The sequence below is a fragment of the Arachis stenosperma genome, chromosome 3, assembly GCF_014773155.1.
Source record: "Arachis stenosperma cultivar V10309 chromosome 3, arast.V10309.gnm1.PFL2, whole genome shotgun sequence".
NCBI lineage: Eukaryota > Viridiplantae > Streptophyta > Magnoliopsida > Fabales > Fabaceae > Arachis > Arachis stenosperma.
Genome location: NC_080379.1, coordinates 148,193,927 through 148,212,953, shown reverse-complemented (window position 1 = coordinate 148,212,953; position 19,027 = coordinate 148,193,927). Strand labels below are relative to the sequence as shown.

Sequence of the window (19,027 nt, the reverse complement as noted above, 5' to 3'; positions counted from 1 at the left end):
TTTCTGGCGTTTAACGCCCAGAATGGTGCCAGACTGGGCATTAAACGCCCATTCTGCTACCCTTACTGGCGTTTAAACGCTAGTAAGTTTCTTCTCTAGGGTGTGCTATTTTTAATGCTATTTTTTATTTTTTTATTTTTTACAGTTGTTTTTGTGACTCCACATGATCATCAACCTAAAAAAAAGAAAATAACATAGATAAATAAAATTGGGTTGCCTCCCAATAAGCGCTTCTTTAATGTCAATAGCTTGACAGTGAGTTCTCATGGAGCTTCATAGATGTTCAGAGTATTGTGGGACCTCCCAACACCAAACTTAGAGTTTGAATGTGGGGGTTCAACACCAAACTTAGAGTTTGGTTGTGGTTTCCCAACACCAAACTTAAAGTTTGACTGTGGGGGCTTTGTTTGACTCTGCATTGAGAGAAGCTTTTCTTGCTTCCTTTCCATGGTTACAGAGGGAGATCCTTGAGTTTTAAACACAAGGTAGTCCTCATTCAATTGAAGGATCAACTCTCCTCTGTCCACATCAATCACAGCTTTTGCTGTGGCTAGGAAGGGTCTTCCAAGGATGATGGATTCATCCTCATCCTTCCCAGTATCTAGGATTATGAAATTAGCAGGGATGTAAAGGCATTTGACCTTTACTAGCACGTCCTCAACCTGTCCATAAGCCATTTTCATGGATTTGTCTGCCATCTCTAATGAGAATTTGGCAGCCTGTACCTCAAAAATTTCTAGTTTCTCCATTACAGAGAGTGGCATTAAGTTTATGCCTGACCCCAGGTCACACAGAGCCTTCTCAAAGGTCATGGTGCCTATGGTACAGGTAATTAAGAATTTACCAGAATCTTATTTCTTTTGAGGTCACGTCTGCCTAACCAAGTCATTCAGTTCATTGGTGAGCGAGGGGGGTTCATCCACCCAAGTCTCATTACCAAATAACTTGGCATTCAGCTTCATGATTGCTCCAAGGTACTTAGCAACATGCTCTTCAGTAATATCTTCATCCTCTTTAGAGGAGGAATAGTCATCAGAGCTCATGAATGGCAGAAGTAGGTTCAATGGAATCTCTATGTTCTCTAGATGAGCCTCAGATTCCTTAGGTTCCTCAAATGGAAACTCCTTTTTGTCCAGAGGACGTCCCATGAGGTCTTCCTCACTGGGATTCACATCCTCTTCCTCCTCTCTAGGTTCAGCCACACCAAGTAAGGTTATGGCCTTGCACTCTCTTTTTGGATTCTCTTCTGTATTGCTTGGGAGAGTACTAGGAGGAGTTTCAGTGACTCTTTTACTCAGATGGCCCACTTGTGCCTCCAAATTTCTAATGGAGGACCTTGTTTCATTCATAAAACTTCGAGTGGCCTTAGATAGATCAGAGACTATGTTTGCTAAGTTAGAGGGGCTTTGCTCAGAATTCTCTGTCTGTTGCTAAGAAGATGATGAAAAAGGCTTGCTATTGCTAAACCTGTTTCTTCCACCATTATTAAAGCCTTGTTGAGGCTTTTGTTAATCCTTCCATGAGAAATTTGGATGATTTCTCCATGAAGGATTATAGGTGTTTCCATAGGCTTCACCCATGTAATTCACCTCTGCGATTATAGGGTTCTCAGGATCATAAGCTTCTTGTTCAGAAGATGCTTCTTTAGTACTGTTGGATGCATTTTGCAATCCATTTAGATTCTGAGAAATCATATTGACTTGCTGAGTCAACATTTTGTTCTGAGCCAATATGGCATTCAGAGCATCAATTTTAAGAACTCCCTTCCTTTGAGGCGTCCCATTATTCACAGGATTCCTCTCAGAGGTGTACATGAACTAGTTATTTGCAATCATTTCAATGAATTCCTGAGCCTCTGCAGGTGTTTTCTTCAGGTGAATAGATCCACCTGCAGAATAGTCCAATGATATCTTAGACAATTCAGACAGACCATCATAGAATATATCCAGGATGGTCCATTCTAAAAGCATGTTAGAAGGATACTTTTTGGTCAGTTGCTTGTATCTTTCCCAAGCTTCATAGAGGGAGTCACCTTCTTTCGGCCTGAAGGTTTGAACATCCACACTAAGCTTGCTAAGCTTTTGAGGAGAAAAGAATTTGGCTAAGAAAGCCGTGACCAGCTTATCCCAAGAGTTTAGGCTATCTTTAGGTTGAGAGTCCAACCAAATTCTAGCTCTGTCTTTTACAACAAGAGGAAAAAGCATAAGCTTATAGACCTCGGGATCAACTCTATTGGTCTTAACAGTATCACAGGATCTGCAAGAATTCAGTTAAGAATTGAAAAGGATCTTCTGATGGAAGTCCATGAACTTTGCAATTATGTTGCATCAGAGAAACTAATTGAGGCTTTAGCTCAAAGTTGTTTGCTCCAATGGCAGGAATTGAGATGCTTCTTCCATGGAAGTTGGAATTTGGTGCAGTGAAGTCACCAAGTATCTTCCTTGCATTGTTGTTGTTGGGTTTGGCTGCCATATCCTTTTCCTGTTCAAAAATTTCAGTTAGGTCCTCCTCAGAGTACTGTGTTTTAGCTGCTCTTAGCTTCCTCTTCAAGGTCCGTTCAGGTTCAGGATCAGCTTCAACAAGAATGCCTTTTTCCTTGTTCCTGCTCATATGAAAAAGAAGAAAACAAAGAAAGTATGGAATCCTCTATGTCACAATATAGAGATTCCTTTATGTGAGTAGAAGAGAAGAGGAATAAAAATGAGGAAAGAAAGAGAAAAATTCGAACTCAGAGAGAGAGGGTTCAAATTTTTTATGAATGGAGGAGAAGTGTTAGTAAATAAATAAAATAAATAAAAAGAGATGAGAGGGAGAGAATTTCGAAAATTAATTAAAAGGAAAAGGAAAATATTTTTGTTTTTATATTAAAAATTAGTTAGAATTTGAAAATTAAGAAAAGGAATAAAATTAAAAGTTTAAACAATTAGTTAAATAAAAAGATTTTTGAAAAAGAGGAAGGTGATTTTCAAAAATTAGAGAGAGAAAAGTAGTTAGGTGGTTTTGAAAAAGATAAAAAAATAAAAAAAAAAAACAAAATGTTAAGTGGTTAATTGAAAAAAAAGATTTGAAAATCAATTTTGAAAAGATAAGAAGTTAGAAAAGATTTTGAAATTGATTTTGAAAAATATATGATTTGAAAAAGATATGTTTGAAAAGATATGATTGAAATTTATTTTGAAAAATATTTGAAAAGGAAATTAAAAAGATTTGATTTTTTTTTAAATTAAAATTGATGACTTGACTAACAAGAAACTAAAAGATATGATTCTAGAATTTAAAGATTGAACTTTTCTTAACAAGAAAGTAACAAACTTAAAATTTTTTGAATCAAATCCTTAATTGTTAGCAAGGTTTTCGGAAATATGAAATAAAAATAAGAAAAAGATTTTGAACATTAATTTTTAAAATTTTTGAAAATATAAAAGAAAAATGAAAAAGATTTGATTTTTGAAAAAGTTTTGAAAAGATAAAATTTTTAAAATTGAAATCTTGACTTGACTAACAAGAGACAACTTATTTTAAAAAAATTTTGACTAAGTCAACCCAAAGATTTCGAAACTTATGAGTGAAATAAGGAAAAGATATTTTTTGATTTTTTTGAATTTAATAAGGAAAGAGAAAAACCACAAAATGACTCAACACATAAAAGTTTAGGATTAAAACAAATGATGCATGCAAGAACACTATGAATGTCAAGATGAACACCAAGGGCACTTTAAAGATCATGATGAACATCAAGAACTTATTTTTGAAAAATTTTCAAGAAAAGAAAAACATGCAAGACACCAGATTTAGAAATTTTCAATGTTTAGACGTTAATAATTCTAAAAAATGCATATGAAAAACAACAAAAGACACAAAACAAGAAAATATGAAGATCAAACAAGGAGACTCATTAAGAACAACTTGAAGATCATGAAGAATGCAATGCATGAATTTTCGAAAAATGCAAGAAAAATAGGAATATGCAATTGACACCAAACTTAAGATTTGACACTAGACTCAAGCAAGAAACACAAAATATTTTTTATTTTTATGATTTTATTAAAAAAAATTTGGATTTTTTTTTCGAAAATTGTTTTTAGAAAAACGAAAAAGAAGAAAAATTTTGAAAGATTTTTGAAAACTTTTTGAAAATAAAATAATGGTTAAAATAAGAAGAAAATTACCTAATCTGAGCAACAAGATGAACCGTTAGTTGTCCAAACTCGAACAATCCCCGGCAACGGCGCCAAAAACTTGGTGCACGAAATTGTGATCTCAATGGCGCCAACAACTTGGTACGCACAATTGTAATCTCAACTCTTTTTCACAACTTCGTACAACTAACCAGCAAGTGCACTAGGTCGTCCAAGTAATAAACCTTACATGAGTAAGGGTCGATCCCACGGAGATTGTCGGCTTGAAGCAAGCTATGGTCATCTTGTAAATCTCAGTCAGGCGAATTCAAATGGTTATGGGGTTTTAATAATTAAAAGATAAATAAAACATAAAATAAAGATAAAGATACTTATGTAAATCGTTGGTGAGAATTTCAGATAAGTGTATGGAGATGCTTTATCCCTTTTGAATCTCTGCTTTCCTACTGCCTTCATCCAATCCTTCATACTCCTTTTCATGGCAAGCTATATGTTGGGTATCACCGTTGTCAATGGCTACTTCCCGTCCTCTCAATGAAAATGGTCTTCTACGGTTTGTTAATCAACTGTCGGATTGCTTGTCTCGGATGAAAAATACCATGCACAGATATCATATGGCCAATCAGCTGTTGGTTCTCGATCGTGTAGGAATAGGATTTACTATCCTTTTGTGTCTATCACTACGCCCTACAGTCGCGAGTTTGAAACTCGTCACAATCATCCCATCCCAGATCCTACTCAGAATACCACAGACAAAATTTAGACTTTCCGGATCTCAAGAATGCTGCCAATTGATTCTAACCTATACCACGAAGATTCTGATCTCGGACTCAGATGCTCTGTTGTCAGAAGAGACGATGTGAATCGTTGAAGATAGATCCAAGAGATATACATTCAAGCTTGTTTTCATGTAGAACGGAAGTGGTTGTCAATCACGCGTTCATAAGAGAGAATGGTGATGAGTGTCACATAATCATCACATTCATCATGTTCTTGTGTGTGAATGAATATTTTAGAACAAGAATAAGCATGAATTGAATAGAAGAACAATAGTACTTTGCATTAATACTCGAGGAATAGCAGAGCTCCACACCTTAATCTATGGTGTGTAGAAACTCCACCGTTAAAAATACATAAATGATAATGGTGTTCATTGGCTTCGGTCCCAGAGGGGGAACCAAAATAACCAAGATGATCTCAGGACTAAATGTCTCCAGATAGATGTACAATAGTAAAAATTTCTATTTATACTAAACTAGTTACTAGGGTTACAGAAATAAGTAAATAATGCAGAAATCCACTTCCGGAGCCCACTTGGTGTGTGCTTGGGTTGAGTATTGAAGCTTTCACGTGTAGAGGCCTTCCTTGGAGTTAAACGCCAGTTTGTAACTTGTTTCTGGCGTTTGACTCTAACTTGCAACTTGTTTCTGGCGTTTAACGCCAGAATAGGACAGAAAACTGGCGTTGAACGCCAATTTGTGTCGTCTAAACTCGAGCAAAGTATGAACTATTATATATTGCTGGAAAGCCCTGGATGTCTACTTTCCAACGCAATTGAGAGAGCACCATTTGAACTCCTGTAGCTCAAACAATTCTATTTTGAGCGCAGGAAGGTCAGAATCCAACAGCATATGCAGTCCTTTGTCAGCCTCTGAATCAGATTTTTGCTCAGATCCCTCAATTTCAGCCAGAAAATACCTGAAATCACAGAAAAACACACAAACTCATAGTAAAGTCCAGAAATGTGAATTTTGCTTAAAAACTAATAAAAATATACTAAAAAGTAACTAGATCCTACTAAAAACTATCTAAAAATAATGTCAAAAAGCGTATAAATTATCCGCTCATCACATACCTAATAACTTTACTAGATTATTTACAGTTATTGTTTTTTGTTCTTCTCAAAACCTTTTCTAACCATCAATAGAAACTAATTATTTTTTGCATTCAAGCAAAGCTCTAGGCCGATTAACATAAAGGAAGGTCGTATTTGTTTTTTAAATTGTGATTAGTGATACAAATTTGATTGACATTTTCTATTGAAGTTAAATCAAAATTCAAGCAAAATAGATATAGATATGTTTGATTAAATTAAGAGATAAATACTGTTTTGGTTTTACAGTCAAAATTAAAATAATTTTTAATTATTTTTTTCTATTTAAAATGGTCTTCAACGATGCATTTTAAATTAAATTATCCTTTCAAAAATTTTTAGACGAAAATATCCTTATATTTGTTCTTATTCCAATCCTACCATCCGCCATCACTACCCACTTACTCCCACGAACTATTAGTCATTTCCTTTTCCACAACTATCCTTTCTTCCATTATCAGCAACAACACAACATTCAAATTCAAGAATTCATCATCAGTAACAACAATACAACATTCAGATTCAAGAACAACACCACCAACAACATTATTCATTCCAATTCAATCATTCAAAGTCAACAACATCACCGTAATTCATATTTTTTTTAAAGTAAGAAAGAAAAAAATAGGGCGGAGCAACATAACAATCAAATTCAAGAATACCACCAATAATATCATCTATTACAATCCAATTATTCAAATTTAACAACATCACAGTAATTCATATTTTTTTAAAATAAAAAAGAAAAACATTAGATTAGAGAGAAAAGAGAGATGCAGTGAGCACAGTAAGAGAGTAAGAGAGTAAGAGAGTAGAAGAAGAAGTAGAAACATCATAATAATTCATATTTTTTTAGAATAAGAAAGAAAGAAAAAAATTAGGACAGAGAGACAAGAGAGATGTAGTGAACTTAGTGAGAGAGGAGAAGAAGAAGAGAGTTGGACAGTGACGGTGAGAAAATTTGTCACCAAAAAAAGGGACTGAAAAGAGAGGGAAACGCGGGGAGGAGAGCGGGAGAGAAAGAGAGAGATCGAGCGCGCGCCGAAAAAGGAATGTTCATGGATCGGATCCGATCTGCATATCTGTGGTGTTTATCCGAATTCAATCCAAAATTTGTGGTTATGGATCTGATCTGCAAGGCTATTGGATCGGATCGGGATCGGATTATGAATTTTATGTATAGGTATCTGCATATTCGATCCGTATATCTCCGGATCCGCAAAAATAAATAAATAATATTCTTTTTATATTTTATTTTAACTAATAATTATCATATATGTTGTATTATTTTAATTTTATTATTTAAGAAAAGTATGTTTAATATTATTTTAAAAATAAACAACATATTTAAAAGAGTAGAAAAAAATTTATTGATGTTTTTTTTAATAAAAAATAAGCTTTTAAAAATATTTTTATGTTTTGCGGATATATCCAATATCCGATCCGATTCCCAAATGTGCAGATCGGATCCAAGCTTAAAAACTACGGATATTGAATCTGATCCAATGATTTTAGTGTGGATCGTATCGAAATTTTGACCATATCCAATCCAATCCAATCTGATCTACATTCACTCCTACTGAAAAGGAAAAGAAGATGATATATACACACGCCGAAACTGCCACTACGACTCCTCTTTGAAATTGCCACTAGAAAAAGGAGATCTGAAACCACGATCAATGTTGCCCCTCTCTCTATTTGTTGCGTCATCGGTGACGACGACATTCAACTTTGCCAACGTTCCTTCTCCTTCTCCTTCTCTCTTATTCTTCTTTTTCCACCAAATTCTCGTTCATCCTCTTTGCTTTTCTCTCTCTCTTTCTTTTTCATTTAAATGTATGCGTGTAACTTAAAAGAAGAGTATGATAGCTAATTTAATTAGGTTGACGAAGATGAAGATAGAATTGGGGTCATGAAGATAAGATGGTAGAATTAGTGAGACAAGGATAAAATTGTCAAAAAAATAATTTTAAAAATAATTTTAATATTAAGAATCATTTTAAATAAAAAAAAGATTAGAAACGATTGTAATTTTAACTTCAAATCTTAAAGACTAAAACAATACTCATCTCTTAAATTAATTTCTAATAATTTTTAACTATGAATTTTATATAAAAACTATACTTGTCAAAAAGAAATAGTATTTGTAATAATGTTTTCATTTATTCGTTTTATTGACTTGAGTTAATTTTATTATTAATATTCCAAACATAAAAATACATTTGTTTCCTTTGATTTTGCCTCGTCAAATATAGGCCTCCTTGACTTCTTGTTTGAATTTGAAGAGAATTGAATCGATTATAATAAAATTGCTAATGTGACATGATATAAATGAAATAAAACAAAAACTTTCATTTACTTTTGAAACACCTCAAATTTTCATTTACATATTTGCTAAAAGAATAAGAATTTATACTATATATAAAATCAGTTATAAAACTCCTATGACTTCTTGACGAGACTTAAAGGTTGTTATAAGTTATAACTAACAATAAATAGATAATATGCTTATTTTCTACCAAAAGAAGAAAAAACGGAAGTTAAAAGATCATTATGATTAGCTTGGGAAGTGGCTTAACAAGTGAGAACCCAATCTTGGGAGTGGATCCTCATTTAAATAAAACTGGATGGTATCCAGTGAAAAATCTCACCCTTCAGTGTATTCTCTCTCTCATTTATTTTTGATCCCACTTATAGAATTAAAGGTAGGAGATTATACTTTATTCTCTCCGGTGACAAAAAAAAAATGGAGAGGATCCATTTCCCCCCAATCTTTACCTTTAGCCAATGATTGAAATACTAATTACATATTGCTACCGTGCATTTTTGAGTTTGATAGATAGAAGCTCTCACTCACTCTTCTTTTTAGCTCATCATCATGGCCTCTTCTGAGAGTAACACCGGTAAAAACATGAACGTAGCTTCGGATACTAATCATAGTGGTAGCAAAAACAACGAAAAGAAGCGATCATCGTCAATCGATGATGGCAATATTGTTGTAGAAAGACAAAGAATAGATTGCAAATGCAGCAAGTCAGAGTGCAAGAATAAGTTTTGTCTTTGCTACAGGTTAGGAGTTGGTTGCTCTCTTCGGTGTGGATGTAAGAGTTGCAAGAATACGTACGGAATCAAAGATTCCTCTTCGATCGCAAAGGAACAAGAACATGCTAATGATCAAGAACGTGATAATAATGATGATAATGGCCGCAAGAAAAAGAAGCGATCATCATCAATCAATGATGGCAATAGGGGATGCAAATGCAAAAAGACTAAATGCTTGGAGCTCTACTGTGAATGCTTCAAAACTGGAAACTATTGCAAAGATTCTTGTTCTTGCAAAAATTGCTTGAATAGAGAAGAGAATAAGGATTCTGTGAATGAGGCGAAGAAGAAAATAGAGTTGCGTAATCCACGGGCGTTTGAACCCAAGATTACTGTTGTTGATAACGTAGAAAGACGCAGCAAAGGTTGCGACTGCGAAAAGATTAAGTGCATGGAAAAGTATTGTGGTTGCTTCAGATATAACGTTCGTTGCTCTCTTCAGTGTCGATGTGCGAATTGCGGAAATCCGCATGGAACCAAAGACTCCTCTTCTGTCGCAAAGGAGCAAGAACCTGTTAATAATAATGATAATAATGGCAGCAACAAGGGAACAACAGTTAATGGATCATCTCCTGAATCTCATCATCCAGTTGTCAACGACAATGGCTTAACTCAGGTTGGTCATGCTTAGGGGAGAAAAAATGAAAAAGATATGTTGCTGTTAGGGTTTCAAGAATCATAAACCGTCTAGCTAGTGCTTGTTTGTATCTTTACCTACATACCTACCTATATTTCATTAGATAGTTTTACTATTGAATTTATGTTTTGCATTGTCCTTGGAATCAAATATACACGTATGAAGCTTTCTGATAATTCAAATGTGGATATGATTATGAAGGAAGACAAGAAGGATTGTTACCGATGGCAAATGTCACTGGCCAGAGAGAATGAATTCCACAATATGCCAATGCCATCAAATCAAGTTGTGCCTGTCACGAGAAAAGGACCTGCTGCCGCTGCTTATTATTATTATCGACTTATCGTGTTGTTCAAAACCATGGTGATGCACCTCGTTATCAGCCTCTAACCCCGCCGAAGATTTTGAGCGTCCAAAACAACATTACTGAGCAGCAGAATGCTAACATGCTTGGGGAACTTAGTTGGCAGGGACAATCTTTTCCGAGGCCTCTTCGTATCTATTATGATAATTCTGCAGGGACCTCATCAGTTCAGAGTAGTCAGCAGTATCAACCTCATCATAGTTATGGTTCTCATCAACAAGTAGAAGCACCATCAAGTGCAATGACTTGGCAACGTCTATTCCAGCAATCATGATGCAACAAACATGCAAGCGCGCCACCCTCATCCTCACCTTCATGGCCATGGGCCATCTTCCAAGTTTCTAGAGCAGAATAATAGGCGTCAATAAGGTTTCAACGTAACTACTCCTTATTGAGTATGTGGCTTTTAGGCTTTATGGTTTGTTATATACGTTCTTAACGTTCTGTGCAAAACCTTAGCTTGCTCTGATCAAAACTGTAAAATTAAAATGCTAGTTTAAATTGAGTCCAAACCAAGATCTATTATGTACACTTGACACAATTCATTTAAAAATGACAAATGCATTCCCATGTTGATACCCTTTCTTAAATAGGGATTTACATATTCCGACCCAAAAAGATTAGAAAGCTCTATTGCGTTTTATGATTGACGCGCAAAGAAATCAGCACCATCCTCAATGTCGTCGGTTTGAATGCTTCCGCTTTGCGCCATTAGAATTCTATACACTCTCTTTGAACAAACCTCACCTAATCTTCTGTCGCCGCCAACCAGATTTTCTACTGTCAGGTCTTTAAGTAAAAACTCCTTCTCATGCTCCTGTCACAATACAAGTCTCGCATTTTCATACTGAAACACGTATAAAAAAAAAAAAAAAGGACAATAAACAAAACATACCGATTTGCTTGGATCCATATAAACGCTTAACAAGGACTTCATGGTTGGGTATTTCTTCCAAATAGCAATAGCAAATCGAGGCTGAACCTTGGGGATAGCAACCAAAGCTTTTAACCTATTCATAGAAGCCAAAGTGAGGAACGTGATAATATAACTGAATGACTAGCATGCACTTGCTAATAAGAGGTTCTTAGCATTTCCTTATATAATAAAAAGATGTAAAAATCACTCACCACAACGATTTCTTTATTAAATTACGATCAACACTGTCCTTTGGAACAAGGGCTCCATTTGCACTCACAGATAATCGAGTTAACTTCTTTCTGCAGTTAAAATCAACAAATAACCGGCATTTTAACTCCTCTTTTTCTTTTGGTGTGTGGGATGGAAAAAGAAGGGGGAAGAGGGAGGGAGGAGGGAGGGGAGGGGATTAACTGTATTTCTAAAGAACAATGGGGTAAACTGGTAAAGTACCTAAATTGACAAGATGCCAGGCTGGTTGTCAAACCAGCAACATGTTCAGCCAGTTCAGCCTCATCCACACACTGCCTGGAATGAACTTTGGTGAAATGAGTTGCTAATTTTGCAAGCACCTACAAGGCAATTTAACACAAAGTAGATGTTCAAACAAGGATCAGAGGTGAAGATTCAAAATAAGACTTTATTTCTGGTAAAAGATCAGTTCCTCAACCTCCTCAACAGGCGGACGCCTCCAACTGCTATATTTATCAGGATTCTTGTACTTTTCCTGTTCCCTAAAAGATCATGCAAATCAATGTTGTTGGGTACCAGAGTAACGGAACTAACAGAATAACGCAACTAAAATTTGAAGATGAGAAACGGGATGGAACTGATCACAATAATTTATCAGGATTCTTGTACTTTTCCTGTTCCCTAAAAGATCATGCAAATCAATGTTGTTGGGTACCAGAGTAACGGAAGTAACGGAACTAACAGAATAACGCAACTAAAATTTGAAGATGAGAAACGGGATGGAACTGATCACAATAATTTATCTTTAAACAATTTTGAGAATATTATGACTATGAAAAATTACAAATTCTCAATTACAAGAAGAAAATTATAACAATCTTTTATACGTGTATAAAATAACACATGCACTCACTAAAAATGTATTACACTCACTAACTCACTTTAGTTTCACTCTCTCACTCTGACAAATACACACACCTCGTTATTAGACATATACTCACTCTCTTTTATACTTGTTGCTCACTCACACTCTTTTATTCTTAATTGTGCACACACTCTGAGCACTACCCATAACACATATATATGAAGAGTAAGGCAGTGATGATTACAAATATCATACATATATTTTTATTACAACCACTACTTTCTAAATATCTAAACCATGCATGCATGCATCATTATTTATTTTTAATTGATTTCTTAAAATATCCACTGCCAACTCTTTAATTTGATGACAACTTAACACTTCCTTGTCATCATATAATTATTATGCTTAGAATAATCTTTCCTTTTTTTATTAAAATAACTCTGTTCTTCACAAATGTTACAACAAAGAAATATTGTCGAGAAAAGGAAATTATAGTTCATCAATAAGCAGTTCAAGAATCAGAATGAAAGCAAGGGGAAGCAATCTTAAACTAACTGATTTTCCTTAATAATATATAACCAACTCCACTTACATGTCAAACCATCATATTTGATAAAAAAAAAAAAGGAAACATGAATTCTCTTACATACAAATCATATTCTAAACAGTAAAATTACGAAGTCTAGATTATGAACAAATGAAGTAGATTTAGAACAGCATTTCTACACCACATCTGCATGTGCACACATTACAAAATTTACAAACAAAATGCTATGCACAAAACTATAAATGCAACCAATTGCTACCTAAATTGATGAACAAAGGAAAATACAATATATAACTCACCTTTTATTAATGTAAGCCATCAATCTATTGGTGAGATAACAAACTGTATAGGATGGATAATGACTTTGAATGCTAGAGAGATGACCCCAAAGAGAATCATTTGTGATGAGGTTACAAAATTTGTCAGCTTCATAAACCAGTAACACATATGAAATCTCAATTCTTTTAGTTGAATACTGCATAAGAGAAAAAAAGAGGGGGGGGGGGGGGAATAAGTTTAACAAACCTGAGGGTCATAAACTAGAAAAATAGAGCGAAAAAATTTTCTTTCAGAAATTATAATAAAATAAACATTGTAAGCAGAAAACGCCTAACAAAAAACGGGATACACCAAAAAACAAGATAGAAAACAAATGATACAGATTACTGTAAAGAGAAATGCTTAATTTGTTTAGTCCTTGCAGATGAAATAAAGGAATTTCTTACCTGTGAAAGTTGTTCTGGAACTTCCATATGCCATAAAATTGACCCTTTGATGGGATTTGATGTAATCTGGTATTTAAGCCCTTTTTCATAAAATCTAGTAAGCAGATGTCCTGAAGCAAGAGAATAGAAGTTTTATGACAAAACATCCATAATTGAGAAATTGCATCAAAACTTATTATGTAATTATGGATTCGGATAAGCAAGAGGAGTAACAAACATAATTAAATAATATGAAAGAAGTTTATCATGAAGTTAAGCATTCTGGTATCGTCAATGTACCTCCAATTGATCCTGATTCAACTACCATCGTGTCAATTTCTGCTACAATGGAATTTGTGGCAAACTTCCCTTTTTCCCACTTCTGCTTTTCTTTCTCCGTTTTTTTAAGTTCTGCAGCTTCAGCTTTAAGTGCTGCTTTTCTTAACTTCTCTTGCTGTACACAGGATTTTCATGCATTATAAATTGAACCATGAATGACATAAAATATAAATCAGAGCTCCATAACACATACTTCCTTTTGTAGTTTCTTTTCCTCCATCAAGCGACTTCTTTCCTCTTTTGTCATCTTTGTTCTTCCCGTTGCTTTGCCAGTGTTCTTTGCAGAAACATTGGATCTTTTCTTCTTTTGGACATTCTCCTCCTGGTCATTACATGAGCTCATACAACTCATAATCACAAGAAATAATCTCAAATGCATGCAGCTAAGTGCAATAAGTCCCCTTTTCATTTAAAAGCAAATAAGATAGGAAGAAACTAATTTAAATTGTTCATGAAATTAACAGCCAACCAACCAATTGAGAAGATGTTGGATTTGAAGGATTGTCCCCAGAGTTTTCAGTTTGAGTATCATTTCCACTTGATATGTGCATCTCCATAGTTTCCAATGAATGTCTCTCTGGAGTTATCAAATAACATTAGCAAATAAACACAGCATTTCAGGTCATGAAAAAACAAGCAAATTTTCAACAAGCATGTACCAGCAGAACTTCCAGATCCAATCAAATTTGAAGTCCATCTTGAACCTCCTGAACCAGGAAGATCCAATGCGGGGCCCCTTGTTTCATTCTCATCACAATTGCGCAAAGCAGAATTTTCCGACTCGTTATCTGAATCCAAACATATCATTTGACTAATTCCTGAATAACAATCAGACAATGAAGACACCGTTCAACTAAATGTTTTCATTGAAACCAAAACTTTAAACGATGAAAGAACAACAATTACCCCCACAACATACAAGCCCAGTTTTGTTAATAAGATCTTTCATATTTGAAACAAGCAGTAGTGGATCCAAACAGCACATAAATCAGAAGTGTAAATTCCAATGTAACAATAAAATGCAGCAAGTGAGTAAGCGTTACACGATTTCCAGCACCTTCAGAATACTAATTAACGAAGAATGAGTAACTCTAGGGTTTCAGAAATAGCTGCAAAACTAACCGGAGAGGTTATTGGGCAGGCAAGTGGAAACCCTAACATTAGGATCGGAATGAGAAGTTGGAATGCATTTCACGATCGCCACTTCAGAATCGAATTGCAGGGACATCGGAGTCTCGGCGACGAACGAAGGTGTAGACGAAGAATGTGCACCGTGTTGCAGCTGGGGTTTCTGTGGGGTCGGGTCGTCATCGACGAGGAAAATGGTCTGGTTAGGTGCTGGTTCAGTTCGGCGTTTCTTGGATTGGATCGGAAACGGCGTTGAAGGGTCATCTTCGTCAGAAAGGATGATGGGTTCCATGATGTGTGTGTTGGTGCGGTGCGGTGCTGTGCTGTGGTTGTGCCGCCACCGGGGGGTTGTGGTAGTTTCTGTCTTCGAATAAGCGCGGGATAATTCACCAGAGACTATGTTTGGATCAAAGGAAATCATATCCCGATTAAGCACAAAACTGGATAAATGATAAATCCTATTATCAGACCAAACATCACAAATAGTCCATCACAAGAAAACATCAAAGAATAAATCGAATTAAACATCAAAGAATAAATCGAATTAATTCGACTAGATTTACGTTATATTTACTATTGATACAAACAAGGTTGCAAGAACCGGACCGGTCATTGAACCGGTCTGGTTCAACCGGGGTCGACCGTGGTTGAACCGGTTTAATTAATAAACTTTTGTTTGGTAAGGATGTTAGAATTTTATGCACTTGTATATATAAAGTTTGCAGCCAAAACAAAAGTGATATGTCTGTAAATTTGGATCCAACAACAAGAAGTAGCCAAAGTAAAGAAACACCCAAAATAATCAAAATGAAACTTTTCTGCAGCAAGCATCATTAACCCTTAAAATTAAAAATGACAATTTCTCATTCTAACACAAGCATAGTAAGCTATGTTCTTTAACTGTGATTGCAATGCAACATCAAAATCGTTATGTCCCAATGTCATACACAACATCAAGGTAATACATTTAAAAAGAATAAATAAATAAACAAAAGGAGTTCAGCTCAAAACATGAGTAAGCCCTTCAAATAATCAAAAGTTTATTTGGTCCTTCGAATATGCATTTGACATCAAATTGATCATCAATTTATATATATTACTAAAATGGTCAAATTAGTCCCAAAGATATATGAGACATCTAATTGTCTCTTCACTATCAATCTGTTACATTTCTCCATAAAATTAGACCTCAAAAACATAAAATTGGTGCTTGATGAACAAAAAATTGATTATTAAAGGACCATTTTGATGCTGTTGACACAAATGAGCATCAATGTGGATACCTGAACTTTTCTAGGCCTACATGAAATATAAGGATTTAAAATAACAGGATAAAAAGCAGCAGAAGCAAAACTTTGAACAGAAACTGAATTTTAATTCAATTCTCTAGCAATAACTTGATACATCATATGCATTGTTGGCTCTGTATAAGAAAAGAAAGATCTGAGAAAATATTTGCCTTGGAATTATATCAATTCACACAGCATTTAAAATCCAGAATTAAATTCAGCAAAAGTCAATGTAGCATTCAAAATCCAGAGTCCCAAAATTGTATCAATTCTATATAGCATTCAAAATCCAGAATCCAAAATTGAACTTATATCAAATTTATATTAAGCAAATTCAGAATTAAAGAATGTTTAAGTCATATAATTAACAAAAAAAAAAAACTGAAAAGCAGAAGAAGAACTCTGCATCAAGCCATCAATTCATATAATTAACAAGACAATTGAACTAACAATCTTCCAACAAACAATTCATATAGTTAATTAACAAAATAAAAAAATTAATTCAAAAACCCAAGAACTCACCGTGGCAGAGAGCAAGAAGGCCTGAGTTCCAGAACGACGGCGCCGACGACCAGGGCGACCAGACAACACCGACGACCAGGGCGACCAGACGACACCGACGCCAGAAGCACCAGAGTTCAGACGACTAGATGACGACGCCGCTGACAGCAGCTTCGATCCGCGACCGGGAGTTCCTTCTGCCCGTTGGAGTTCCTTCTGCCGGCGTCGATTGTGGAGCTTGTTGCCGGGTTAGGGTTCGAAAATGGAATAGAAAATTAGCGCAGCTATGGGTTAGGGTTCGAAAATGGAAGAGGAAATGGATGGGTTGGGTGGGTGGGTCACTACTAGTGAAGAACAAGCATGAAGAACAAGCACCAGCAGTGAACATTGACCTTCGACGGACGACGGAGAGCGGTTGAGCACAATGGACGACGGCGAACAGGCGACTGATGAGAGCGAAAAGGGGATGGAGAGCGAACAGGTGACTGATGAGAGCGAACAGGGGATGGTAAGAGCGAAGTAACGAACGCCCATAGCACGAAGACGGAAGTTCTTGAGTGCGACGGAGGCGGCAGCAGCAGTCTCTCACTCCGACAGACTGCGACAAGCTTGGTGGAGGCTAGGGTTTGCTTTTTTTGGTGGAGGCTAGGGCATTTTGCGGATGACTAAGGAGTAAGGAAGGAGTTGGAGAAGGGATCCAAACGTCGTGCAATCCCTTTTTTTCCTTTAAACAAAGGAAACGGCGTGTTTCTAGTAAACCGGCCGGGTTCCGGTCCGGTTTGACCGGCCGGTTCTCGGCCGGTTCAATGGTTTGTGTCCGGTACTAATAAACCGAACCGCCTAAGCTACCAGTTTGTGGTCAGACCGGTTCAATCGGCCGGTTCGGTCCGATTTTCAGAACATTGGTCACTAATATAGTAAGTATTTTTTTTCTCGACGTCAAAAGGACGCCGTTTTGATGGATAATGAAAAACCGTTGATTTGAAAAATCAGACTGGTTCACCCAGTTTGCCAGTTAACCCCGGTTCGGCCGGTTTTTCCATCAGTTTTTTACAAGACGGTTCTGAGTCATCCGGACCGGCTAGATGACCGATTTTCGATTAACCCGGTCGAACCGGCTGATCCGGTCCGATTTTCAGAATCTTGGATACAAACACAATAAATCGAACCAATCTAATTTAATTTACTACTGATATAAATTATTTATTTTTTATTAATTTCAAAATATAAATGTCAATAAAAATAGAAAAATATAGGTAAATAATAATACTGGTAAACAATATGAATAATGGGGTTATAATAGTAAATTAATCATAAATTTAATTAATTATTTGATTAATTTAATTATAATAATAATCATTTTTCAAATTTTAAAAAATCAGGTTTTTGAATACTGAACAGTTATACGTTCTCCTCTCGCAACATATCTCCTCTCTCTCTCTCAGTGGACCTTCCCCACAACGAAGCCAGCCATTGCCGCGCACCCACAACCGACGCCGCCTCCCTTTGCGCCAACGTCCGACCAGCCCCCAAGTGACAAAAAATTTTTTTCCCGACAGCCCACAACCCGCGCACGGTGCATCCCCCCGTAGGTCACCGCGTTCACACACTATGCAGCCCCTGCAGCCCACCGCGTCCACCATTGCACCCTCGTCGTCACCGACTGATCCGGTGTAATACACGGGAGAGTTGCGACTCCCATTTTATACGTACGTGACCTCTCACAGCCATTTGAATGGAGGATAATTCCGTTGAACCGATTTGTCTCGCGCCAGATTCTTTCACCGATAACATTACCACGCATTCGATCGACAACCTTTTCAATTCGTTCGACGGGAAAAGTGAACAGTCGGACAAGGTAACCAATGTATGTTGTTTTTTTTGGACGTATGTTTATTTTCATATAAATTAGATGGTTATTATAAGATCAACATTCTTAACCCATAATGATATTCTTTTACAAAAGGTAAAATTTAGATGGTGTTCTTGTCCGTCCATGTAGTAATTAGTGAAAGTGTAATATATAATTGGATGATCCCCTAAAAAAATTAGTTTCAATTTTTTCTGTTTAAAAAGAATTACATTTGTAGAATGGTGGGATGTCATAATACTACGTACTGGTTAGCGGTTACTATTTACTAGCTACAGCTTGCTTGCTTGTTAGGTTTTTATAACTTGTTACAATGAACCATAGTTCAAGTTCTAAAGAAGATGAAGATGGAAATTTATTTACTGGAGTTGATAAATTGTTACATTACCTTTTTAATATGTTACCCTAAAATGTTTTCAATATATATTTAATGTTAAATGAAAAAATTTTGCCCATGGTTGTGACTAGAATGTTAAGAATCCCCATCCGTATGCTCCCGTTCCATGCATGCACTAACAAATGTGGCCAAATATGTAAGAAAATTATAGGAGTTAATAA

General features: G+C 35.8%; 1 protein-coding gene across 3 annotated transcripts; it reads right to left on the bottom strand.

Annotated features, from left to right (window-relative positions):
• Positions 1-10,593: 10,593 nt before the first annotated feature.
• On the bottom strand, positions 10,594-17,277 carry LOC130970690 (crossover junction endonuclease EME1B-like). 3 transcript variants are annotated; one of them, XM_057896849.1, is made up of 13 exons: positions 16,621-17,277; positions 14,804-15,249; positions 14,341-14,499; positions 14,155-14,258; positions 13,875-14,003; positions 13,643-13,796; positions 13,364-13,473; positions 12,938-13,113; positions 11,702-11,765; positions 11,485-11,603; positions 11,244-11,333; positions 11,011-11,125; positions 10,594-10,932 (listed from the first exon to the last, which is right to left on the bottom strand). In XM_057896849.1, exons 2-13 carry the CDS (start codon positions 15,228-15,230, stop codon positions 10,756-10,758), a joined length of 1,824 nt encoding a protein of 607 aa, XP_057752832.1. In that variant the 5' UTR covers positions 15,231-15,249; positions 16,621-17,277; the 3' UTR covers positions 10,594-10,755. The 3 variants fall into 3 exon arrangements, with proteins under 3 accessions (XP_057752832.1, XP_057752833.1, XP_057752834.1); XM_057896850.1 differs by having other exon boundaries at positions 14,804-15,205; XM_057896851.1 differs by lacking the exon at positions 14,804-15,249.
• Between the last annotated feature and the right edge of the window lie 1,750 nt (positions 17,278-19,027).